This window comes from Lasioglossum baleicum, chromosome 13 (genome assembly GCF_051020765.1).
Source record: "Lasioglossum baleicum chromosome 13, iyLasBale1, whole genome shotgun sequence".
NCBI classification, from domain to species: Eukaryota; Metazoa; Arthropoda; class Insecta; order Hymenoptera; family Halictidae; genus Lasioglossum; species Lasioglossum baleicum.
Window position 1 is genome coordinate 7,885,975 of NC_134941.1, and position 25,904 is coordinate 7,911,878.

General features: G+C 33.7%; 4 protein-coding genes across 14 annotated transcripts in view; 3 read left to right on the forward strand and 1 right to left on the reverse strand.

Moving 5' to 3' along the window:
- Window positions 1-2,516, forward strand: part of LOC143215152 (uncharacterized) — a 20,306-nt gene extending 17,790 nt beyond the window's left edge. Inside the window, exons 20-21 of the mRNA XM_076437007.1 lie at window positions 149-308; window positions 422-2,516. Of these exons, the coding sequence (XP_076293122.1) occupies window positions 149-308; window positions 422-494 (233 nt within the window). The 3' untranslated portion in view covers window positions 495-2,516. The remainder of the gene's footprint in view (window positions 1-148; window positions 309-421) is intronic.
- Window positions 706-19,068, reverse strand: Wech (tripartite motif containing 71 protein wech). 5 transcript variants are annotated; one of them, XM_076437618.1, is made up of 8 exons: window positions 18,968-19,068; window positions 13,783-14,193; window positions 9,294-9,439; window positions 8,941-9,237; window positions 7,860-8,183; window positions 7,025-7,315; window positions 6,069-6,629; window positions 706-5,417 (listed from the first exon to the last, which is right to left on the reverse strand). In XM_076437618.1, the coding sequence occupies exons 3-8, from the start codon at window positions 9,363-9,365 to the stop codon at window positions 4,836-4,838; spliced, it is 2,127 nt and encodes a 708-aa protein (XP_076293733.1). In that variant the 5' UTR covers window positions 9,366-9,439; window positions 13,783-14,193; window positions 18,968-19,068; the 3' UTR covers window positions 706-4,835. The 5 variants fall into 5 exon arrangements, with proteins under 5 accessions (XP_076293733.1, XP_076293735.1, XP_076293734.1 ...); XM_076437620.1 differs by lacking the exons at window positions 13,783-14,193; window positions 18,968-19,068 and adding exons at window positions 10,960-11,095; window positions 12,181-13,773; XM_076437619.1 differs by lacking the exons at window positions 13,783-14,193; window positions 18,968-19,068 and adding exons at window positions 10,960-11,102; window positions 12,181-13,773.
- Wdr79 (Telomerase Cajal body protein 1 homolog) lies at window positions 18,342-21,288 on the forward strand. Its single transcript, XM_076437623.1, has 5 exons — window positions 18,342-19,062; window positions 19,174-19,802; window positions 19,888-20,120; window positions 20,210-20,443; window positions 20,686-21,288. The coding sequence occupies exons 1-5, from the start codon at window positions 19,009-19,011 to the stop codon at window positions 20,901-20,903; spliced, it is 1,368 nt and encodes a 455-aa protein (XP_076293738.1). The 5' UTR covers window positions 18,342-19,008; the 3' UTR covers window positions 20,904-21,288.
- Window positions 21,289-21,710: 422 nt separating this feature from the next.
- Window positions 21,711-25,839, forward strand: LOC143215477 (uncharacterized). Of its 7 annotated transcripts, none has more exons than XM_076437625.1 (10): window positions 21,711-22,024; window positions 22,456-22,521; window positions 23,075-23,242; window positions 23,336-23,498; window positions 23,889-23,960; window positions 24,110-24,247; window positions 24,519-24,626; window positions 25,120-25,419; window positions 25,517-25,609; window positions 25,699-25,839. In XM_076437625.1, the coding sequence occupies exons 1-10, from the start codon at window positions 21,945-21,947 to the stop codon at window positions 25,807-25,809; spliced, it is 1,299 nt and encodes a 432-aa protein (XP_076293740.1). In that variant the 5' UTR covers window positions 21,711-21,944; the 3' UTR covers window positions 25,810-25,839. The 7 variants fall into 7 exon arrangements, with proteins under 7 accessions (XP_076293740.1, XP_076293742.1, XP_076293741.1 ...); XM_076437626.1 differs by having other exon boundaries at window positions 21,713-22,024; window positions 24,128-24,247; XM_076437629.1 differs by having other exon boundaries at window positions 21,714-21,866.
- Window positions 25,840-25,904: the final 65 nt, after the last annotated feature.

Genomic DNA, 25,904 nt, shown 5'->3' on the forward strand with positions numbered 1-25,904 from the left:
GTTGGGAACACTGATTTAGAATGTAACCAAATAGCCACAGAGCTTCCGACCGCTGCCCTGGACAATTTTTAAACAAATTGTGTTGATGAAATAATTAACAGTATAAAAACAGAAACTTATATATTTTAATTTTTCAATATTGTTCCAGTTCTGGGACCTCCTAATTGGCGAACGCATTTAATGGAAGATCAAGCGACCCGTTTTCTTTTCTTCTGGTTACCAGATGAGAAGTATGTTGCTGTCATTGCTGTAATCCTTACAGTGATTTTAATTGCAGCTGCGATTCTAGGTTCGCGATTTTACATAAGGTAGGTGCACGACATTTCGCAAATGGTAATTTTTTATAATTATTTGTAATTTATATAAGTATATTTTATAACTGCATTATATCTAAATACATAAATTTCAAAATACTTTTCAGGCGAAAAAAGATATTGTTGCCTCCAAAAAAAGATAAAAATGAAATCAAAAATGTTACAGTATCAAACAGTTAAATTTTCGAAAAAAAAGAAAGAAGAAATACATACGTGACTGCATATGGCTTCCATTGCTGATGATCGACTTAGAACATGTTTAATATGTATTATCACTCATCAGTTTCACATCTTCAATTATTCATATAAGATGTTGAATTATTCTTACTTGAAGCTGAAACATTATTATAAACATCAGCTTCTAAAATTTTTACAAAAGTTTTTACATAACAGGATGAATAAGGACAAAGTCACGAAAATAGCAAGAATCAATTTATTTTTGTCAGAAGAATATTTCATTTCCCGGGTACAATGTATTTCGCTAAATATCTTGAATGTAAGTCTTTGTTGTACTTAACTTTTGTATAGTACACATACGTATCAGCTATATATTTCATACATTTTCTACACGCGAGTACGATATTGAATTAATTATAATATCGGTTCTCTGTTGTATATATCCGATTTCGCAACAGAATTGATACTATTTAATCCAATATCTTACACGGCATATAGATTCGTGTATGAGTATTTTGAAAATGGACCTGCAGCACTTGATATCTATTCCCTGCTCTGATTTTATTACAAGCTATTCATATTTCTGCTACATATTTGCTGGAAATATTTACATGCACCTTACTAATGACTGACGCTATCAAAAAGTATATGCATATGTTTCTACAAATAAGTAATCACATATATGCATAGAAATTTAATGTAGAATACAACCGAGGGAATAGAAAAAGCTGTTCCTTATTTAATCTTTCCAAAAAATCTGATAGTTTTTGTTATATGTTAGAAAGATATACCCATTGCAGGTGATGTTGTGTAATATTGGTCCAAATGTGTGCTACATCTTATAGTGAAGAAAATATAAAACTATGCTGCTGAGACGAGAATGATATTTATATATACATATATCTTTTATATCAGCTCTATTACTTAAAAGCAGTTCGATCATTTCTGTATCTCCATTTCGAATAGCGTCAACTGATAATTTCTGTATCTTCATTTCGAATAGCGTCAACTATATATATATTAGAGTTCTTGGCAACCTTTGGTGCTCTCATTTGATGAATTGGGGCTTAATGCGATCAGGAATCCGTGTCAACAATTCTCCTTTGTTTCATTGACCAATATGTTGTATATTATATATATATATATATAAATATCATTCAGAAATGTCCAAACTGCTTTTAACTAACGGAGCTGATATAAAAGAAGATCCTAACGTACTGTATATTGCTGCTGAGTATGGATGTTTAAAACTTGTTGAGGGATACAGAAATGACGGAACTACTTTTAATTAATGGAGCTAATATAAAAGAATATCCTAACTTACTATGTACTGCTGTTGAGAATGGAAATCTAGAAATTGTTGAAGACCTACTGACGTATGGGGCTGATGTTAATATGTTAGACAGTCCAATATTTGGAAGAAGTCGTACACCTCCACATAGTGCAGTGAATAGGAAGCAAGTGGAAATAGCCAAATTATTAATAAAGTATGGAGCAAATGTTAATGTTAAAGATGATAATGGAATTACTCCAATAGATTACGCTATCAACTCTGGACTATCAGAAATATATATATATATATAAATATATTATATTATATATATTATATTATATATATTATATATTGTATTATATATATTATATTATATATATTATATATTATATTATATACATATATAAACAATCTTATCTTTCCATTTGCAGTGAATTACATATTATTCCCACATATCTCAAGACATCTTACATATCTCACTATATCTTCCATAATAATAATACTTGAGCTGGATGTATGAATATTAATTTAAACTCTAACTTTTTTGTCTGTTAACATAGCATAGTAAATAAAAATATATATATATCTATTAGATTAGCACACATTTGTCTCATTAAAATCATGTTATGCTATGGTCAATGTTATTGCCACAAACCATAATGGTTTACATAATACATATAACATGAAAGAATTGTTTTCGTAGGCTTTTTTTGTGTAGAAACATCTTCGATCATTAAAAACTCAATTATTATTAGTAGTAACAGTACAAAAATTAGTACTTCAATTTAATTTTCCGAAGATATTTATACACATTACATTTGAATGATTAATTGCTGTTTGAAAGTTTAAAAATGAAATGATTTTAATACTGCTATTGATTGACTATCGAAGTGTATAATATTATATCGCGATGTGATTACATTGTTTGCCGAAGCTATTAATTTGCAAGTGAAATATAAATCGACTAACCAAATCGTACGTACCTCTCAAAAGTAGGCCAATAGAAGGTATTATTATATAATACGAAATGTATATAATTCTTCAATGGTTTGAACGTAAATTTGAAATAGAAGCTCAAACACAAATCTCTTAATACTTTAATTACTGTGTACAGTTAAACGAGGAACAAAATCTGTTATTGTTATTAAATCAGTCTTAGTTCAGTCTTATATCGTGCGAATGTAACTAATATTTCATTTCAGTTCACTAACATATAAAATTAAATTATAGATGCGCGACAACATCTGCATTTCTTTGAAAAAATGAATATATATATATTTTTTAAAACTTTTATACGTCATAGAAAACTTATTTCTTGCCTGCAGCAACTGTCAATCAGATGAAATAATTAATTATATATTTCATATCTCGTGTAATTTTGCCGAATATAATATAACTATAGCAGTATCAATGATATCAATAATATTATTCACCGTCGAAAAATGTATGTATGTAAATTAAAAAAAGTGTGATAAATAATGGTCATAAATGCCATTTGTATCTTAAACATACATAAAAATGTGCTATGCTGATCTATAAATGATTGCATTAAATTGTCATAATATGGAAATTAAAAATAGATTTCGAATCGTGATATGTTAAAATATTACTGGATGTGAGCATTAATTTTCTTTAAATCGATAGAGTGTTGCATTTCTTTTTTACAGGACGAATTTCATTGATTTTATATAATATTTTCTGATTTTTCATCTCTCATATCCGTTTTTTGCTCATTTTGTTGGTCATAACTTTTCTTCTTATTACACGCTAGCATCATTTTTTCAAGTAACATCCTTCACAGATGCGTACACTCATAAACAAACTCTTATAGTTACACTGATCATGCACACATGCGTATGTTTAACATCAAATTGCATTTTAGTCTCCTGCTATATCTAACAGTAGACAATAATAATATCATTAATTTATACAAATAGTTTGAAGCATTTTAAGACGCTGGTCATAATAGTATTGTATACTGTACCTTCCTTCTTTTTTAAATGTTATTCGGTTACACAACAGTACGATATTTTCTTTATATTATATACATTATACGTTAAAGAAGAAAAACTATATTTCTTTGGTTGTGCTTCAACGAAATTGATATGATATACATATTAACTACTCTATAAATGGCGAATCTTTATGTAAAGTAATGCAAGCAACTAATGAAAAGAAGTTTTAATCTGCGTGGCGATAAAGTGTGACAACTTCGTTCACATATTTTATATTCGTTAAAATTGACATTCCTTCATGGTTCTATCGGTGAAAAATATAAGACAGGACTCTTATTTGTCGCGCATATTGTTATTAAAAATGTCAGTTACTCCGCCGATATTAATCTCTTCCATACATTCTTTTTATTGCATTACTTTCAACATCTCAATTCTAATGCATGTTTCATAATTCCATTTATTACATAATAATCTCGATATATATATATATATGCATTCTATGCGCAATCGTCTTCTGTTTAAAACATAATAAAAAATACATTGTAACTGCGTTAACGTTTAAAAAAAGGAACACAATTTAGGAATTTCGAGAGACATAGACTCTAAGTTAACTATATTTCTGTTTTGTAATTTACTGCTATCTTATAAGATAGTCAATACTGAAGTTACATAATAATCACTTACGGTTTCCTTTTTTTTAATATATATATTACGGGCGTATGCTTGTTATCTCTCGTTTTTTTCTGCACAGATCACAAATTTACGGACGTATGATAACTATATATAAATAATGTGAAAATAATTTGTTTTTCTTCCAATTTTATTACGTGGAAACCTTTAATAACGATATGACTTCAGAACAAAAAGTTCATTTTGTACTTATTGCTTGGCACTCGAAGAGAGAAAACCCGAAGCCTCGGAAGGAACCCACTCGGATTTCCATATTATGTACAACAAGTAGGAAAATATTGCCTCTAACGTTTGATCCATGGGCTTAAGCGTTACACGCTTATTTCTAAAATTGAAGAAAACAGCAACTGTTGCTCCTTTCGTCACGGCCGCATATTCAACGTGTATATATATAAAATCTTATTTCTCACAAACAAATAAAATAATTTAAATAATAAGAACCCGATTATTACCGAAATCTACAACTGCGATTCTACCGTCCGGACAGAGAGCGATGCCCGATGGTCTGTCCATTTCGTCATCGCCTTTCCCGTAACTGCCGAATCTCCACTTTAGTGTACCAGCGGAGTCAAACACTTGTATTCTATGATTTCTAGAGTCGGCTATAATAATATTACCATCGTCATCGATCACCAAACCTTGTGGTCTTAGGAACTGTTTTGAACCGCCTGCACATTCGCACTCGAAGACTCTAGCGTGCATAAAATCAGCGTCAATAATTACTACCCTATGATTATTAAAATCCGTCGTAACAACATTGCCTTCCGGATTGAATGCCACTCCGCGCGGAGAATCAAAGTGTTTCCACATGTTCGATGCCAACTCGTAACCGTACTTCCGTAGAAACACACCCTCGGGGCTGAATAGTTGGACACGATGATTCCTCGTATCCGATACAACTATTTGGCATTCGGAGTTCACTGCCACATCCCATGGGTAGTTAAACTGTCCACAGCGGCACCCCTTCTCACCAAAACTCAGGAGAAATAAGCCTTCCATTGTCAATACCTGAAGTGAGCATATGAACATTTAATTCCAAGATTCAAAATGTAACTGATTAAAATAAAGAAGAGAAAACATATTATATGCAGTCATCTTTTGAACGTCTAAGTTATTCAGCATATGCAAGAAGACAAATGTCTCAAATATCTAAAAAGCAGGAACTTTACAGAAGAATGTTTCAGATAAAAGCTTTAAAGTATAAAAAATCCTATGGTCCCATTTATTTGACCTTGAGCGGAAGGGTGAAGGTCAATACGGTTAATATGTCTTTTTCTAAATGGAACACTTCATCTATCGTCATGCATTGTTACAGCTAAAATTTTCCGAACTCTAACACTGCCTTATCAATAGACTACTTATGCACTCGAAGCTATTCTAATTCGAAAATTAAACATTTCATCCGACCTAGAATAATTTTATTCATCTCGTACAATACTTAAATGTTTAGTAGTTGATTAGGTACAAACATATTAAATAATTTAAACATTATTTTGAATAATGGTAAAGCAATTTTTAGTGGTGACACTGAGTCGCCACTCGACTCCTAAGGGTTAACTTGCCTGAAACATTTCTCTCGAGAATCTTTTGGTTTTTGAGACATTTGACTACGACAGGAGGTTAAGAAGAGCTTGTGTACATACAGCCGATGATCATTACCTGTATACGATGATTATCCTTATCAGCTACAATTATACGTCGACGTCCGTCGACTGCAACGCCAGCAGGGCGATCAAATTGTCCTGGTCCAGCGCCAGGACTGCCGAATCTCCTCACAAAAACACCGTCCTGTCGGTAGATCTGAATCCGGTTGTTCGACCTGTCTGCGACCACTATGTGACCTTCTTTATCGCATGCTATGCCCCATGGTCGACAAAGATTCTCTCGTCCATCGCCATCATTTCCAATAATTCTGAATGGTTTTACCAACAAATCTGCATTACGGTTTATTCGAACAGTCACCGGGAAGTTATTCGAAGAAACCGGTCTTCCTCGAGGTAGAGAAATGGAGTTGATGTTAGCTGTTTGTCTAAGGAATATCTGCGGCGAATTCCCTCGACCTCTCACTGGCCGCCGGTCGCCTATGGGACCCGGATTGTTCACTACAACTGCTCCTAAATTCGCAACTGCGTTCAGTATACTTCCTTCTAAGCCGTTGAAAGAAATCCAATTTTCTTCTTGCGAGGGGAGACACTGCCGGCTTTGACGGATCTGGAAAACCTATAATTAATGAAAACGATGGACTGAAATGCCATGAACTTGTGAAATGCATGTACAAGTATCCTCATTCTCGCACGCCTCTACTCATGACGCAAACAGAATTTTCTGTTTTAATTGGTCAACGATTGCTCAAGTATAATTAATTGAGTATAATTTTATCCGAAGAATTTACAAACATTAGACAGCGAATCTTTGCAGAAAATAAAAGTTTTCTACTCCAATTGCAACAAAGTGGAGTAAGATTTATTTCCTCGTATAATTCAACATATGCAATCTAACAAATCACTTTCCAAGAATGGTCCAGCACAAGCATTACAAATTCATTTCTCATGCAGCATGTTAGAGGATGTTAATTTTGTTATTGTCGGATTAGATGTCAGTTTGTTAATAACTACCTCAGCAGAAGCCATGTCCTTAGTAAGTAACAAGTTTAGCGGATTATTAGCAAGCGTTTTAGACTCCATTGCCTCGTTTAATTTTTCAGCGGCGCGTGACAGTCGAGATAATCCATGCCTGAGTCCTTCGTCTCTCGCTTTCAACGCAGAGAATTTCAGAACCCTAGCTTTCTCGATTTTACCTAACAACTCCTTCTCTCTTGTTTCTAAAGCTGCAGCCACCCTTCTTATGCACATCATTACATCTGCAATCGCTTGTCTAGCTTTCTGCTCCAAAATTTCAGCTGCTATCTGCAAAAGTACATTATTAGATTACAAACGAGGATTACAATCATTGTCAAAATCATAGGAAATGTAATTGAGACCCGTGGAATCCTTTGTTCGTATAACTATGGTCATCCAAGGTCACACAAGGTCATGGATATGAGAAGCTAAACGAAGAAAGTTGTAGTTTCACCTTCTAGTTAATTTAAATCACAAAGTAAATATGTAAAATGTATGTATGTATGGGGTGACTAAATGATTTCTATTGGTGAGTGGGTGGTGCATTTTGGTCGTCAGAGTAGGGGCGCTTTGGTAAAACTATGTTTACGGAATGCAATCAATTGGGTGCGAAAGATATGGGAAAACGATACGGAACTAAACTATTTGTTTGTATAAGATCGCCCTGTCAATGGGTTCGCTGACGAGCAGGTCTCGAAGTGGTGTCCGATGACACTCAAATGATTCTAGGACAGTCGCGTCGCGTCGAGTTTTTCGACCTATTGCTGACGACTTGAGACCGAACAGAAGTGTTGAGATAATTTGCATGCTTTTTAATTATCTATTATCTTACTTGTACAGCATCCAGTTCCTCTCTGAGAGCTGTGATACCAAGTTTGGCCTCTTTCAATACTTGATTAGCTTGCATTCCAGCACCTTCGACAGCCTCCATCAAATTGACGGTAACGTGGCCATGATGATGGTGAATCCCACATTCGCCACAGACGGGTTTGCTGCAGGTTTGACAATAGAATTTTTGGCCATCGCGATGCACATCGCAAAATAAAAATCCTGCAGATGATAGATTTGGCGCATTCATTAGCGGAGGACTTGGTATTTCGGAGAGCATATTTTGCAATGCATTGTGATCCTCATCGTGGCTAATGTCCGCTTGATTCTGCAAACAACAATACATATATTATATAAACAAATGCAAGAGGTATTTAAATAACTATAGCTCATCTATTGTTGATGTACAATTGATACACAATATTATTACATTATTATTATATTGATACACAATATAATTTTAACAATCAATTCAAATACTCTTTGTAGTCAAAATTGCATAAAGATCTATAGTCTAGTAATTATTAGGTTGTAAAGAAAGAAATGCAGGATTTTTGTTCCTTTGTTTTAATTGCTATTTTATACCAATAAATTATATGTAATTTTAAAGCTTGTTTTTACGCTCTATTTAATTATGCTTTTGATATTTAATTTTGTTCAAATTTTTATTATTCGTTATTTAAATTTTTATTAAATCATATTTTATTTCACGATGTCAAAACGCGATTTTCGCATTATTTTTTTCTATGAGTTCAAACTATTACCTACGCCCCATACTTCGTTGATATTCCGAGCCGCTTGAGCGGCACTTCGGCCTAGTTTGAACTCGTAGAAAAAAATAATGCGAAAATCGCGTTTTGACATCGTGAAATAAAAGTCTAATAATGTAATAAAAATTTGAATAAAATTAAATATATCGAAAGCATAATTAAATAGAGAGTAAAACGAGCTTTAAAATTACATATATGTAACTCATTAAATTAAGGTAAATATTTATTGGAACTAGAATCCAGCATTTCTTTCTTTACAACCTAATACATGTTAATTATTAAGTTTGATAATTTGATAAGTTGATGTATGCTTACCGTGTGTTTGCCAGGACCCAAAGATTCGGCGCGACACGAGTCGCAAATTGTATCGATACAGTCCTTGCATCTGTTGAAGAAATTGCTTGTGTGCGGGAATTGTGAACAAGCCGCTCCGTTAAAAGCATCAGCGTTTACAACTTGCAGTAGACTGTTAATCAAAGAATCAACACTGAGGTCATCGGGTGATTGACCATAACACTGGGAATTCGTGCTACTTCCCGAGGACGCGGTACCCGGTGAACTAGCGTCCGAGTTACCGGAGCCGGTACACTGCCACGGGTATCTGTTTGTCATCTGCAATCAACATTTGTATTAGATTTTTTCAATTTATGATCAACTCTTTACCATACCTTCCACACCATATCTATATCCTGTTCTTGTATAAAATGTGAATCGCGATGATAGTTCTGTCCATTGTTCATCGTGAATTAAACGACTAATTAAAAACCGTGTAGAAATTCAATATTAAGATCCCAACTCGTCGTAATGCTTTCACCTGGAACAAAACGATCAAAACGATATTTTATCATACTGTTTGCATCCAAAAGAAGTTAGTAGAAAGTTCTGTTGAATTTAAAAAATGTTTAACACGTTCGTCCATTGTGCAGAATAACAGTTTTCCGGTTAAAAATGCAGTGCAATTACAATAATCATGTCCTATGTTATTTGAACACTAGAACTACAGGTCCGGTCAGAATAGCGGGTCTCAAATCTTTGATTTTACGATTATCCAGATCATGGGAAATCCATTTAATAGATTTATGTATAATCTGATTAAAAATTCGAGTATATACATTCTCGTAGTTATAGTTTGAACATTGATTCGAATTATGAACAAACTTTTCAGAATTCATCGTATCAATTACGAATTAATTCGAAATCATTCATCGGAAGTCAACGGTAAAGCAGTTTAAATTTTACGCGTGTCCCCCTGTTCCAGTTTCAAAGATGAACACCCCTACACAGCTGGTTCAAGGTCATCATGCAAGTTCAGAGTAGGGAAGAACTGTGATACCCCTTCATTTCGGGGATGGAGAAATGGGGTTCCGGCTTTCATTCGTAGGACCTTGCAGAAATCAATAACAGGAAATTCGACATAACTTCATTCATATACATACATGCGGAAGTCGAAAAAAAATGTCTCAGTCCCGTTTCAACCCTAAGTCTCCACTAGAGTTACCTCATTGGTTACTATGAACCTTTATAGACCACTTACGAAAGAAGAATTCTTAAATTGTTCATATTACACGATGGAACGAACATTTTTGCAAGAATATACACAGTATACTCTTCCTTTATTAATTAATTTCGTAAATTATTTTGCAGTTCCAAGTCTTTGCAATTTGTTTTATGGAATGTAGAAATGGCAACGGCAACTTCCTGTATTAATGAGTCGAGGAGATTTGTTTGCAAGAGCTTGCCGACGACCTGGATGAAATATTTAAGAAAGTCACCCTCGAGAAACATTAACGAACCCCGGAAGACTCGTGCAGATTTTTCTACCTGATGACTTCAACGCGTGGTGTTTAAATTTTTGATTATCTTTTATTATTTGTGTGGGTTAAATGGATAATAAATATAAATAAATAATTAAAAGTATTAAAGTTGAAACAATTGAAACAGAAAAATTATTGTACTTGATTTTAAAGTAAATTCTATGATCGAAAATTTATGACCATGAAATTTCACATATATTTTTATACAATGGAGAAATAATTTGTATACGATGTATTCATACGTGTTTGTAGTGATTTTGCAGTAAATACTGTAATGGAAAACTCATTTTCCGTTTATGAAACGGAATATATATATAAATATATTGCAATTAAGTTTAAAAAACTAGTAGTTTTAGTACGTGTAAAAACAAGTACGAAAAATTTACGGAAAAATGATGTCTGCGAACTATGAAAAGCTCCAATTTTTACCTGAAGTAATATTTACATAAAATTCAAGCATGAAAGGCCACAGAAACTTGTGTATAGATTTCGGAAATGCAAGATCACGTTCGGTACCTACCGCCCGGGGCTTCACGAGAATGGAAACGCTACATGCTAGTCCGCAAACTTTTCCCTTTTCGTTTTTCCAGCAGCTGGTCTGCAGCAGTTAGAGGGTGCTATCCTTGAAATCGCCATGGCGACCAAGGTTAGACCTGCTATTCTCTCAGAGGGTCAAAAAGAAAGAGAAAGTGAAATATCTGTTATCTGTTATACGTATAGATATGCTCCGTAACGCGCAACTGCGGAAACTTTAACATTAACAAGCATTTGGAGAAAATCCAGCGCTCCAATACCACCATTACAATATTGAATTAATTCTCTAAATGGGAAAACTCGGTACCTGCTAGCTAAATACATATAATGTAACTTGTACTTTAAAATTTAATATATTCTTTTACAGAATAGGTATGAGGGATATTTCTATTAAATTAGGACAACGATTGAATAGTGTTATTCTTTAAATTGTTAAATTAGCGTAAAAGCATCATGTGGAAATAGAATTTATTTTTCCACGCCCGTGAAGCATTTTAAGTATGTACTCATTTCTTACGAACGGTCGAAAATTATTTACTCCGTTTCAACCCCCAAATGAGTCAATATCAAAATATCCTAGTATTCACAAAGATTTTCTCAGATTTATGGAAATATTTAATAGTAATGCTCCATCGAATGAAAGATGTATACACCGTGATGGTATTTAACTAAAAATATGTGCTAGTAAACAGCTGTAATAACTAAATTTATTTTTTTATTATTATTGTATATATTCTTATGTATATATTTCCGTTAGGAAGCTTCACGATTATGAATGTATTTCTCGGCGAGTTCCATTTCAAATATTTAGACTTTATAGATGCTGGAAAATTTATTTGCAGTGATAAACGTATTAAAGAAAGGCGAACGTCTCTTGGAGAAACAACTGTGAAAGCGAATCAAGTTTCCGAATTTCGTTTTCACTATTGTTGAACAGCGCCAGCGTAGATACTTTCCCTCTCGTTCGAATTTCAATGTCGTCCGAGAAGTACATTTTACGACATAAATACGGTAACGTAAACGAACATACATTTGACCTATAACGATCAAATTTTCAAACCGATAATATCACCGTCACTCGTACGTGCAAACACATCAAATACGAAGTTGAAAATCCGATCGCACGTACCCGTTTACAGAAATCGGACATCTTCGATTTCCTTTGTAAATCTCATTTCTTCTAACCAATTTAAAAAAAAATACATACCTTCACGACGATGAGTCAACCTCGGAATATGATCATTGGTTTCGTTATAAAAACACACGCTCCGAACAGTCCGATAAGGATTTTCGGAAACGGCGACAATATCATGCGTTGAGTTTTAACGACGGCGAATGAATTCTTTACTCGATCACAGGGAGGTCCATATGCCGATAAGGTGGTTAGACGAACACCGAATTTTCATTGGCCTAAGACACGTGCTCGTCAAAACGGAATTTCGTCGAACGCGTCAAGCTTCACGATCGGCACCACTGAATTCTTGAGCTCGACTACTCGACTCCGACTGTCTCGTTGAAACGGGAGCCTTACACCCCTCCCCTCCACTTTTCTCCTCGCCGAACCGTCGACCAATCGGGAGAATGCGTTCTTACCCCTCATTCGGATCGGTGATTCACACCCCCGCACTACCCTCTCCCCCGAGGAGCTAACATTTCTCTGAACCACCCCTCCCTGTTCACCGCCTACGAATTTACTATTCCTACGACAACAACTACGTCAGCAATGGTAACAATTCCAAAATTGTTTATCAGTCCTTTGCGCGCCCACGAGTGCGATTCGGCGTTTTTAAATTGCCGATTTAAATAGGCATTATACTTTATAATATTAATTTTTTTTACTTAGATAAGCAATATACGTGTATACATGTGTCGTTTTCAATACGATTAGTACAAAAGATTGTTCAACCCTTAGGCTCGCATGTCCAGTCATTAAAAGTGCAAACAATATAATAAAATTTAAATATAAAGACACGGTACACAATTTTATTTAGAGCCACTATACGTGGCTCATTTTTAAAAAAATCATTATTTTACTACTCTTTTCTTTGGTAAAGTCTGTCTTTTAAATAGATATTTAAAATTATAGCGTTGTTTAGAACAAAACTAAAACAAAAATGCGGAGTGTATAGTGCTAGAGGTGGATTTACTTTCAAAAAATCGTCATTGTATCACTCGAGCTTTGACAACGAAAACACTAATGAAAAAACTACCTTCGAATATATTAAAAAGACAATAAATAAATAAAGCTGTGAAATTCCGGTATAATTGATCTACTGCTATAACTTCTCTCCGGCGCGGCGTCCACCGGCGTAAATAATATGTAATCCCATTAATTAACAGAAACAAATAGTTTATCAAAACGTTTTGCAACGAAGGAACACAGTAAAACAATTTTCCAGCTTCAACGACCACCAATTTTGTTTCCCCGAATCAACAAATTCAAAATGCTACTATATATTCGCCTAACTTGGAGGCCAAATGAAAAAAAAATGAGTACAACTGTGTGAATCAAATATACGTATACACTATAATAAATTCCGGTGAAGTATTAAAAGCTGAAAATTCGAATGTACACTTCTCTAACCGTTTCTAAGGAGGATGGTCCTAACGAGGATGTACATACCGAATGAATTCTACAGGAGATGATCGAGCAGAGAAAGTTGTGTGCAATATTCTGGCATAGGAGGACGTTCATGAGGATGTTCAATGAAACGAAAAATTCGGTTGGAATGCATCTGCCACGATCACAGCCACTGTTACAACATATGTCACTGTCACGATGAATAATTTCTGTTCAGCGGATACGTACATGCGTTTCGGCGTACGTAGACAGTCTCGGTGCGTTCGGACCTTGCGAGATGAATCTTAGAGGTCCTCAGTCATCCCCGGTGTAGAGAGCTCGATCACACCACCTTCGAGAGTGACCGTATGCATGTAGCAACGTAGCCAGTATCTACATAGTCAACCCAGGAACAATTTTCTATCTGAGAACGTGAAAGGGCGCCTGCGCCGCGAAATCATGAATGGAGCCCACCGCTCAATGCGAGTCCAGCCACACTGTCACAGTCATACAGCCACTCCACTTTTATTTATATCCCAGCAACGATGACCTTCAAGCAAGGTAGGGTTGATCAGCCAAATCAGGTTCCACGTCTTCCGAGGAACAGGTGCGATGCCATCGTACACAGTTGTCGCGTGCTGGACCCCATTGCTGGCACAACTGTCCATCAAATCAGACGTTTAGACACAATGAATCTATTTGACTTTCTGCACATTTTTGTTTCTACACGTTTTCTAGTATTATAACATTTCGATCAGGTTCGTTAACATGCCCACGCAATAAATGGTTTGATAAATAAGACACCCTACAGCGGAGAGGGAGCTAGACTTTAGGGTAGCAGGATTTAACTTTGACCTTCTAAAATAGTAGCAGGTCTACCGTGGGGGTAGATGGTTTTACAAGCGTTTTGTTAGCTACCTGCAGTGGCCCAGGTGACACGATGGAGTATTTGTTAATTATTATTCTATGAAAGATTTTTCGTTAACAGAATTTTATTGAAATGAGTATTCGATGTGTTTTGAATATGTTTCTTGTGTGAAATCGTGTATTTTTGTGGCCTGCGCTTCATTAGCGGAGTCATTGACTGATTTCGATGAGAAAGCGAGACTAGTGCCAGAAACATCAATTGACGTATGAAGAATTAACGCGGCACGAGTTTATGAATGAGAGGCTTGGGTATGGGAATCACGTGTCCGGGCGCTGTAGTGCTTTAACGATCGAAAGCATCCTGCTTGCCCTCTCTCGCGAGCTTTGTCGCACGTTTCTCGTGTTTTTCCCTTTGACAATAGAACGTTCTACAGTGCGCGAATCTATCTTAGGCAAAAATATCAACTCGTTATGGCAGTTTGTTATGATAGTTGCTGGTATAATCCAAGGATTAGAACAACATTTGAAGTTGTGAAATATTTTTTTATGAGTTTCGAATGCACCTTGTACTGTTAAATGAATAGTAAAACACATTGACATAAGTTTAAAATTATTATTCCTTTACGTTTCTGAATTATCCTGCAAGACAGAAATGTTGTAAAATTGTTTATGATGAAAAAAATTTGTCGAAACATATTGTCTTAAAAATATAACATTTCTGTGATAATTAAGCAAACTACAACATTAGCTGCTCATTCACTAACATTTTTATAATACAAAAATAATTGTAAATTAAAAGTAATTTAAAAATCATAAATGTTTACTTGTATATATTCTACAATATTGTCAGACAGGATTAATGCAATTAAACTAGTCTCTAATTTAATCGTTTATATTAAGCATCATATTTTGATTGAATTATTTGAATTTGAATTACATTTAATTGCGTTCCTCTTGGGTACGATTTGATATTTTGCATATTGCTCCCGGGAATCCTTAAATGTTAAAGGTAACTTCAGGTAACACAGCGTTTACTGTAGGTATAAACAAAGATCTGCTGTAAATGAATTTAATATTCGGACACAAGGAAAACCGGAAATTCATTGTGTCGTCCGCATCTAGCTGGACTAATTTGCAGCACTGCGTCACGTTTCCGAAATTTTTGCAAAACGTAAGGTGTGGGACGGTGCGTAGGCGTTACACGGTTACTTAGGCGTAGGCGTAAAAGTAGGCGGATACATCGGGGAACGGATAGAATCGTTGAATAATCCGTGTTTGCAGAATATGTGCGCACGCGCAAATGTGCAAAATTGAAATGTACAGGAGACTAAAAAACGTAATCCTCCAATAACATTCGAGAGAAAATCTCAGGTTTCCATTTGTAATTATAATATTAAAGCACCCACTCGAATTTTTATTACATTGAAATCAAGAGAAAGAGTATCTGGAACAGAAGGATTTTAAGAATATTGTTACAACATTTTCGACCTGTAAAAACGCTATTAAAAGAAGAAGTTTGTTTTTCTCCCATTTCTTGCAATTGAGTTCGGAAATTTTTATTTTATAATGATCGATTAACTACTAGTAAATGATGTAATTAAAGAACATGAACAACCAAAAAACTAAATTTCTACCATAATCGGGAAATTGGTATGTAGATTACTATGGCTCTTGCTCAAGTTTGTATTTAGAGGAAATGTTTGTTTACTGTTAAAAATCGAGCATTTTCTATGGAGCAAACTAATGAATACTGCTTGGGAAAATTTGATTTGAAATAACGGAATTTATGAATCCTGTGACATCATTTTTGAATTAACCAGTACGTCCTTCTACACCCACACACCATGCGTAGGCGTCGGGGTGGAGGCGTCGTGGTAGTTTGCTCCTGCGATGACCTTGGAAGCACTCACGTCACTAAAATAGATCACTGTGCAGGGGTGTCGTTCAGCGACGTCCCAACCATTCTTCTCGATTTTCCTCCCCTTATTCGCTACCTATATATTTCTCAGACGCCATACAAAGCGCGCGTGCGCCCTCAGGACACGAAACCATAACCACGAGGCTGTGGAAAACGTGAAACTCGGTTTTCCACCATGATTTTCACGTTCGTTCCTGCATTCCAATATTCACAGATGGAATTTTTATTCGTTGTACAAAATGCGATTACATTTTGTATTGTTGTAGTTACTTATGTTAGTAGATTTTTCAACCCTCATCCGTTCTTCGTGTCAATTTAACAAATTTTTCACTCGTGAACAAACACTGTATGTTCTACATTCTGTTTCAATAGTTATTAACGACGCATATAATTGGACTGCGGCGTTCTATGCAAAATAAACATTGTTTGCCTCAATTACAAGTAAGAGGAGCCAAGTAAAAATTTCTTTCTCCGTTTAATAATGTTAACAAGCTAAAACCGAATCATTAATGTTGCTAAATATTTTTAATCTGTCCACTGCTTTAAATTGCATCTACTTTTTTTGAAAAATGAAATTGCAAAGTTAATTGTTTGTATTTCTATGCACCATCAAGATACACAGGAATAATATTATATCCGAAAGATACAGATTACATCGTGTAAAATAAAATCAAATATAATGTTGTCATAGTGTAATAATTTTATTGTTGAAATAAATTTAATTTTTAGAAATATCGAATGTATCTTTAGTATTTTTGAAAAATAATTTTAATAGAATGAGGGATTACATCGTTGTGAAAATGTTTCACAATTGGAAAGCGTCGTTCAAGTTCCGTTTGAAACTACATTTTAAAGAATGCACACAGAGTATATTCGTTTCCTTAGACGGCTTACAAAGATATTCTGCGAAACAGAGTTTCGAGTTTTACCCGAAGGTCTGCGTTGGTTACCTACTCGCAGCTTAGAGTACAAAGAAAAAGGGCACAGAGAGAGAGAGAGAGAGAGAGAGAGAGAGAGAGAGAGAGAGAGAGAGTGCATAGTAATTCTAGAAGTAGTGGGGACAGGTACCGGGAAAGTTTCCCGGACTTAATCACAAATGGCACAGAATGCACCCGTAAAAGGCTGTTAAACTTCGACCGTCTACTACTAGCCTGTTTAAAAGACGTTTTCTGCTATCTTAAATTGGTGTAAAAATTTCTTAAATTATTTTAGGTTGATATATTATACTTCCTCTCTGGTATGATGTAATAAAATTTAATTTTTTAAATAGAAAAAACAGTAAAAAAAGGCAATATTGCTACTGCTATCATAAAAAATACAACTACATAAAATTATAAATATATTCACGACAAATATCAATTTATTTAAATACATATTAATTTTTAAGTAACAAGAAAATCTATAAGGAATGTATTTATTGGCTAATATGTATTAAGTTTAATGATCATGCCAACTTTCTTTAAGAAAATATAGAATAAAGAATAATATTGTACAATGTTATAAACGTACAACCGGTACAACACATATGTGGTATTTTTGTGGAAAAATATACAGACTAATACATAGTACAGTAGGACCTCGATTAACCGGCTTGATCGGGAGACAAACAGGCCGGATAAATTAAGGCCCGATGGGTAATCAAGACCTAAGGAAAATAATTAAAATGTACATTATATTCCAAAATAAATTGTTTGGATCCGGTTAATCGAAGTCCTACTGTATTAAAATTGTTGCAAGAGTATTCTCCAATTATATGTGCTACGAATAGAAGATAAATTATGCAGACACATTTATGGGGGTTAGGACTTCCCCACATCCAAAGTTGTGAGGCACGCGAGTTCGAATCTCGCTTGCCCTTTCTCGAGAGAAAGTCAAAACCAGTCGTTGCAAATGTATTTTCCAGAAATACAGGAATTTTCCTTCGCGCGCAAGGAAAAATGACCTTGCCTGCAGTACCTACCCCCAACAACGACCACCAGGTGCAGATGATTGCTGCAGGCTATTGTATCCTAAATCCGCTAGGTAGGTAGGTATTTAGGTAGGTAGGTAGGTAGAAACGTAGGTAAATCCATGGTTTCAAATGGGAGGTCAGTCCAAAGAAGGTACAAGGTCTCTTATTTGTATCGCCAATCGCCAACGCAGAAGCAACAATGTACATATTTGACGAAATTATCTACATCTACAAAAAGGATTAACAAAATACCGCTTTTTCCATAACAATAACTCAAATACTGCGAAGTGGAACCGCTGTAGCCCATCTATTTAATTAATTGTATTTAAAAAAAGTAGAAAACAGCCTGCTGTTTGAAATTTAAATGTACACACAATGGCCAATATTGAAAACAATAAAAGCTTGCCACCACTTGGCACCAACCTAACAACACAAAAATAAAATAACAATAAACAATGTACATATTGTATTTTATAATAAATTTCAAAATGCATAACATCATTTCAGAATAGTAAAAATAATATAACAATTTAATCTTGATTTTATATTGTGTTTTTGTGTATTTGTCAATCTAACCTATTACATCTTAGCAGTATTGTGATTGTAAATTGTAACCATCTTAAAAGTTAATATATTAACTGAAAAATGTGTTGAAATATCAATAAATCGGAAGAATAGTAGTTTTTCAAGTAACTCACATGTTATAATAATTGATAGAAGTCATTATCGTAGGATAATTATGGAAAATTTTCAAGCAACAGAAAATGTGGCTGAGACCCTTGATCCACCTGTGGTAAGTGTTTCAATATATTAAACACTTACAAAATGAATGTTTTCATTTCACCAGAGAAGAAATGACGTTTATTGCGGTATAATATATTTTAATTTATCATTTGTATTGTAGTCAAATTCATTGATGCCTGAGGAACCATCGCAAGAGGAAATAAATACAATAGAGAAGCAAGATTTAGAAATAAATGAAACATTAAATGAAAAGTTAATAGAAAAAAATAACGTTGAAGAATTACAAGAAAAATCCACTAATGAAAACTTAGAAAATGTTGAAGACAGCAATATGGAAGTAGAAGTGTCACAAGGTGTAAATATTTATAGTCTTTGTTATAACTGGGATAATCCAGCGAAGCAGTTATGCAAAGCCACCAAAGACTATGAACCAACTGAATCATGTGAAAATTTTACAAAAGGTTGTCAGTGGTCACCTGACGGAACATGTTTACTAGTATCCTCAGAGGATTTTAGAAACAGAATATATGAAATACCTCATAAACTATATAATGATACATTTAAGAGTATAACAGAGAATGTTATTCCATCTGAGCTAACACCTATGGAAATCACAGCAGTATTAACCATAAAAGAAGGAGGCCTTATATATGATACTTGTTGGTATCCTTACATGAATTCTTGGGATCCTGCGACATGTTGTTTCTTAAGTACTAGTAGAGAAAGCCCGATACACTTATGGGATGCTTTCAATGGTGAATTACGAGCAACTTATAGGGCTTACAATCAGTTAGTACTACGAATGATTTTAATCTCTATTTAAGAGGATAATTTAGGAGGATATATTCTAATATGTATTGTTTTATTATGCCAGAGTTGACGAAGTAGAAGCAGCAATTAGCGTCCAGTTTATTGATTCTGCAAAAGAAGTATGGGCTGGTTTTAAAAATGCTTTGAGACTTTTTGATGTAGAACGTCCAGGTCGTCAAATAAACACTATTCAGTTTAAGAAAGAATTTCCAAATGTTAGCGGATTAGTTTCCTGTATTAGAGAGAATCCAATCATGCCTGGACTAGTTGCTTTTGGTACATATGCTAAATGCATCGGTGAGTACTACAAATAAATTGGAACACTCTAATACTAGATAATCCATACATTGTAGCTTATTATTTCCATTTACTTGTTTCAATTGTAGGTTTATATAAAAACGGACCATTATGTTCGTTTAAAACTGGAAATGGTGTAACACAAATTGAATTTAGTCCCTGCGGTACAAAATTATTTTCAGCTGTTAGACGTAGTAATGAATTTTTATGTTGGGATCTTCGTAATCCTGGTACTGTACTTTACTCTCTTCAAGGACGTCAATCTGATACAAATCAGAGAATACAGTTTGACATTACGCCTGATGGCAAACAAATAATTTCAGGTATGTGAGCAAATAATTATATTGAAAATTGTTATTATTAGACTGGATTTTATGCATATCATATTAAAAAGATTTAAAGACGTTCAGTGTATCACTTTCAGTTTAATGAGATAATTAAAAGATGAAAAATTTTTTTATTTGCTACCTGTGTCTTGCAAACAATGCAAATATGTTTTATATATTTTGCATAAAGATCCACTGTCTAGTTATTATTTACTAATGATAATATTTATGCTATTTAGGTGGTACAGATGGAAACTATACCGTATGGGATTTACTTGAAAATACGAGTTATACAAATCTTAATTTTTCACATGACGTGAAGTTATATTGTGATTGTATGAATGGTGTAAGTTTAAATAAAAGGTTAGCAATACTTGCTACAAGTACCGGACAAAGATTATGTGATAGTGATACAGAATGTAGATATAACGATGTTGGATTGTGGTGTTTCTCTTGATAATTAAGTATAACTACGATAGTATTATAAATAATACTATTATATATACGAGATTTTTATTACAACATTTTGTAGTCTAATGTACAGTAATGCTAGAAAATTTCTGATTTCGAATCATTATACATATAAACTACAAGATTGACTTATTTCATAGCAGTGAAATATGTAATTGTAAATAGATATGTAAAAAATACGTACATTATAAGGCAACAAAATGAAATATACTACTGTTTTATACATTATAATTCTTGTACACTAATTCTGTATACCGCTTTGTTTTTAAATTATTAGCAATGCAAATCGACCAATAGCGGCGCACGATCTACCACTTGATTTGACTTATGCGTGTTACTATTGGTGGGACAGAAAAATGAAAAGATTCATAATTTTCGTCTTATATTATCCTCAATAAATAACACCCCTTAAATTTTCTCTTGTTTATAATAATTAAAACTTTATTTATTTTTAAAATAAATCAATGAAAGATAAAATTAACAAAATATTGCATATAGTTATATTTTTTTCAAAGATAAAAAGTTATTAATCAGTTATTAATCAGTTATTAATATGTACAAATCATACGGGGCTAAAAAAAAACTATAAATTATTATAATTTATCATCTTGATTATTTTTTTTTATTTTCACGATAATGATTCTTTTACAACGAAAATGGACTCTTTATAGTGTATTTCTAGAAATATATTTAACTTTATATTTATAGAAATTGATTGCAAATACTGTATTTGACAGTAATTCAAATTTTGTTTCCCTACAGCAGGCCCGTCATAGTTACGTCACTGTTTCACAGACGATTCAGCGTACTTGTGAAAGCTTCGGCTTCGTACCAATCGTACCATATTTTTCAATTAGTCGACGACAAACCATCATGGCGATGGGTTTTAGTTGCGTCTTTAATTTGCAGACGAAAAATTCATTGTGATGGTCTGAGAAGAGATTTTCTTGTAATTATTCTCAACAGTCGCAGGGCCTCACCATTTTACTTTGTTTCTGTTATTTTCACATAAATCACAAATTTCATTATGGTCAAATTAACGGAGGAGATGGTCGTGGCTCGGACACGAGTGTCCGATTTCTCTGCTGTAAAGAAACTTAATTGTTGGTACGTATTTGAAAAGATGTTACAGTTCTCAAACAAATTGTTCGACTTTCTCCAACGATTAGCCGATTTATACGGACAAGAGTATTAAACTGACAAGTTCAATGTTCGCAGTATTTTTTGTAATAGATGCAGCTATGCGATTTACAGTTCTTTTTTGATATATCTTTACTGAAGAAGCAATTGTCTATTCTAAAGTATTCATAGATTCGTTTTATTATCTTATTAACAATTATTTTTCAAACTGTGTTATTTGACATTTGTATATTTAAATGATGGAAATTTTGACATTTCTTCACTTATTTAGTTATTATTTTTTATGAAAAATCATTTTATCTCTCCTAAACAATCCACAATATTTATCACGATACGATTATTACAAAAAGCATAATGTATGTGTATCACAATTCTATTTTAATTTCTTGTTATTCTAGGGGTACCGAACTAACTGATGTGAGTATTTTACGGAAAATGAAAAACGTGGAAGTACTGTCCTTAAGGTAAATAAATTAAAATAAAAAATTGGATGATCGAAAATCTGTTACACTGGATTTTATTATGCGTTCTTATAATTTCTTCAACAGAAATTCTATTGCAATACTTGTTTACAACAGAATGCTACTATGAAAATCAAATTATTTATAGCAATGATTTAAGTCTCTCAAATCTGTTTGTATCACAGAAACTCTAATGCTCTCCTACTATGGAGAGGTTTGTGAAAAAATGAAGATCATAAGTACAACCTACATATGAAGAAGTTGTTCTACCCACGCGTTTTGAATTCATTGTAATATATTTCCCAGTGACCAGAGGAAAAGAATTCAATTTTCTTTTATAACAACACAAAACGTTTTCATTTCAATTGCTGACAAATGAAAATATTTTCTCTGATTTTATATGCTAATTTTGTCTTGAAAGTTAATCACATTCTCATTGAATTAGAGTATGTGTCTGCACATAACTTTGTAATCTGTAATTTTTCAAATAGTAATGTACTAATTTGTTCTTATTATTTAATTAATTGATATTGATGTTATTCTAATTTATTTTCAGTGTGAACAATATTAATACTCTCGCTGATTTCCAATATTGCCTAAGCCTCCAAGATTTGTTTGTAAGGAAGAATAACATCAAAGACTTGAATGAAGTATGTTACCTCCAAGGTCTACCCAATCTACGAAATTTATGGCTTGGTGAAAATCCTTGTGCTGACAAAGATGGGTAATGCGCTTTCTACCCTATGCTAATAATTAATGCTGGGTTAGTTTGTAGCCTTCTTAAAAGATAAAATATTTAATTGATTATTTTGATTAGGTATCGGTTAGCAGTACTTAGAGCTTTGCCAAATTTACAAAAGCTTGATGACAAAGTAGTTTCGGCAGAAGAAGTGCAAACAGCTGTAACCCGAGGTCATATTCTAGTTCATCCCCTTGATATTGATGCATCTCCACCTCAATCAGAAGTAGTTAGTCCAGAGGTAAGATGATTCATCGGACAATATTTTGTAATACATTTTTATAGAATGTGTTCGGTTATTTTTATCATGAAAAGTTTTTTTATTTAAAACATTCATCATCACTTGCTGTTGTTTATAAGAACAAAGAGATTAAACCTAAGGAGTTCGCTATACAAATATACCATGCTCCTTAAGATTTGGATGCGTGTCAATGTTGATTTGTAACTATGCATTGCACTAGGAAAATGTTTGTTTTCACTTAAATTGCTCCTAGATTTAACCTTTTCAGTTTTTATTAATACAGCTGGGATTTTATTTAATGTTACTAAAATAAGTTTATTAAAATATGTTATTGTGTTAATATACCTTTTAACAAACATCCTAACGTTTCAATAACATTTACACAATTAGGATATTGTCACTGAATATATTGAAGAAACAGAAGTGATAAGACATCGAAGATATAGTTCGTCAAGTGATCAGGTAATATAATATTTAAACTTTCATCTGCTTTTGCTTTAATTTTCGTTTATAATAATTTTTCGAAACTGTTAGAAGGATTTCTTTTGTTTATTCTCATAAACATGTTTACAGTAATATACATGATGTGTTATATAAGGATATTTCCTTAGCATGATGCTTGTTTACAGAGAAGCTTCGAAGAAACACAGCATAATCAAGAAGAATATCATGATTCAGATCGTAGGAATGCAAACTATAACGCATCACCATCTCATCGCTATTCACAAAATAATCAATACACATACGAAGTGAGTAAACTGATTATTACATATACGTACATATATACTTTGCATGAGAATTGTTCTATTAATATGTTCTTCCATTTAAAAATACAAGGAATCCGATTATTATCGATGTATTTAGATTTTCAATTACTTGCTTCTGCATTTATATTAGATTTAGAATGATACTAACTTTCTCATTTAGTATTCGCTGAGCAGAATAATTAACTATCTTAACATTTAATAAATGAGCTTGATTACATCATTGCTCCCTTTATCTGTATTCATACAATAACAGCTACAGAATGGACAGTCAAAGAATCAGAACAAAGATGACACTGTATGTAATACAGAGTCACGCAACGTCAGTGAAAGTGTGACCACTAACACTGTTGAAGTAATGAAGGTATATTTTACAGAATTGCAAAAATTATTTCCGCAGCATAATAGTTCGTTTATAGTGTTACCTTGATAGTTCTTGCATTCATCAATTACATTCATACTCATATATAATTAATCAATTAGAGCTGCTACTATAATTTGAAATAGTCATCACTGGCAAGTAGATATTCTATAAAGATATTGATAATCGCTCATACACAATACATAGCATGTGTATACATACATATAAGATAGTTCACCAAAAAGCGTGATATCTCATTACCAGTTTTTGATAGAATTAGGTGTATTCCGTTTCTGGTGAATTTATCGTGTGTGTTACATAGCAATATTTTGTTGTCATTAAAATTTGTATAGGTTGCAAAAGCAAAGTTAATCACCCATCACAAGTTACAGTTAATTTTACAACCTTTGCTTTGTCTTGTAACGATTAATAAGAGTAGATATAACGATTGGTTTCAAATCAGCATAGAGAAACTGCATTGTCTTACGATTTTTAGGAATACGATGAACGACCAGCGGTTTCAAGACATAACGGTGAATATGATGAAAGACGTACTTATACAGAATATAGTAATAATGAAACTCCTCAAAGGACGTATGCGCCAACGTCTCCACGTACGCAATACTCCTCGAACGAGCCAATGGATGATAGGCGTTCAGATAGAAATAATTACGAATACGACAACAGACAAAAATCGGAGTACGAAGAACACCACGAGCAAAGGATTAATACAGAATTTGAAGATCATCAGCAACCTCTTCAGCCTAGAAGGACGGCCCATCAAAACGTTGAAAGGGTTAGAATTGAAATAGTAAATTATTTTGGAAGAGATCGAGTACCAACAAGTCAAATATTTTCTTTGCACAGAAAAAAATAATGAAATGAAATTACAGGAAGATGCAAACCAAACTCCTGGATGGGTAAGACACTCCGAGAAAGAAAAATGTAGGTCGCAATTCCACTATCACAGAAGGCCTGTTACAAGGGTAAGCTCTCACATTTTTTACCCGGCGGGTTAAATGTCATGTAACGATGTACAGGTAACATTTACTGTTTTTACATGTTTTCATTTTAGAACTCGAATATACTATCAGCTGTGCTTTGCTTGGTTAAAGAGCTCGATTACCCGAGCTTGGAAGTGGTAGAAATGGCCGTTAGGAATCGAATGGACGAATTGGAAGAATGATGTTTCTGACACCGTCCCCAAAATGCTCAGGGGACGGTGGTCTTCTCTCAGATGGGCAGCGTATCTTCAATCCCAAGTCCGGAATTCTCCGATTC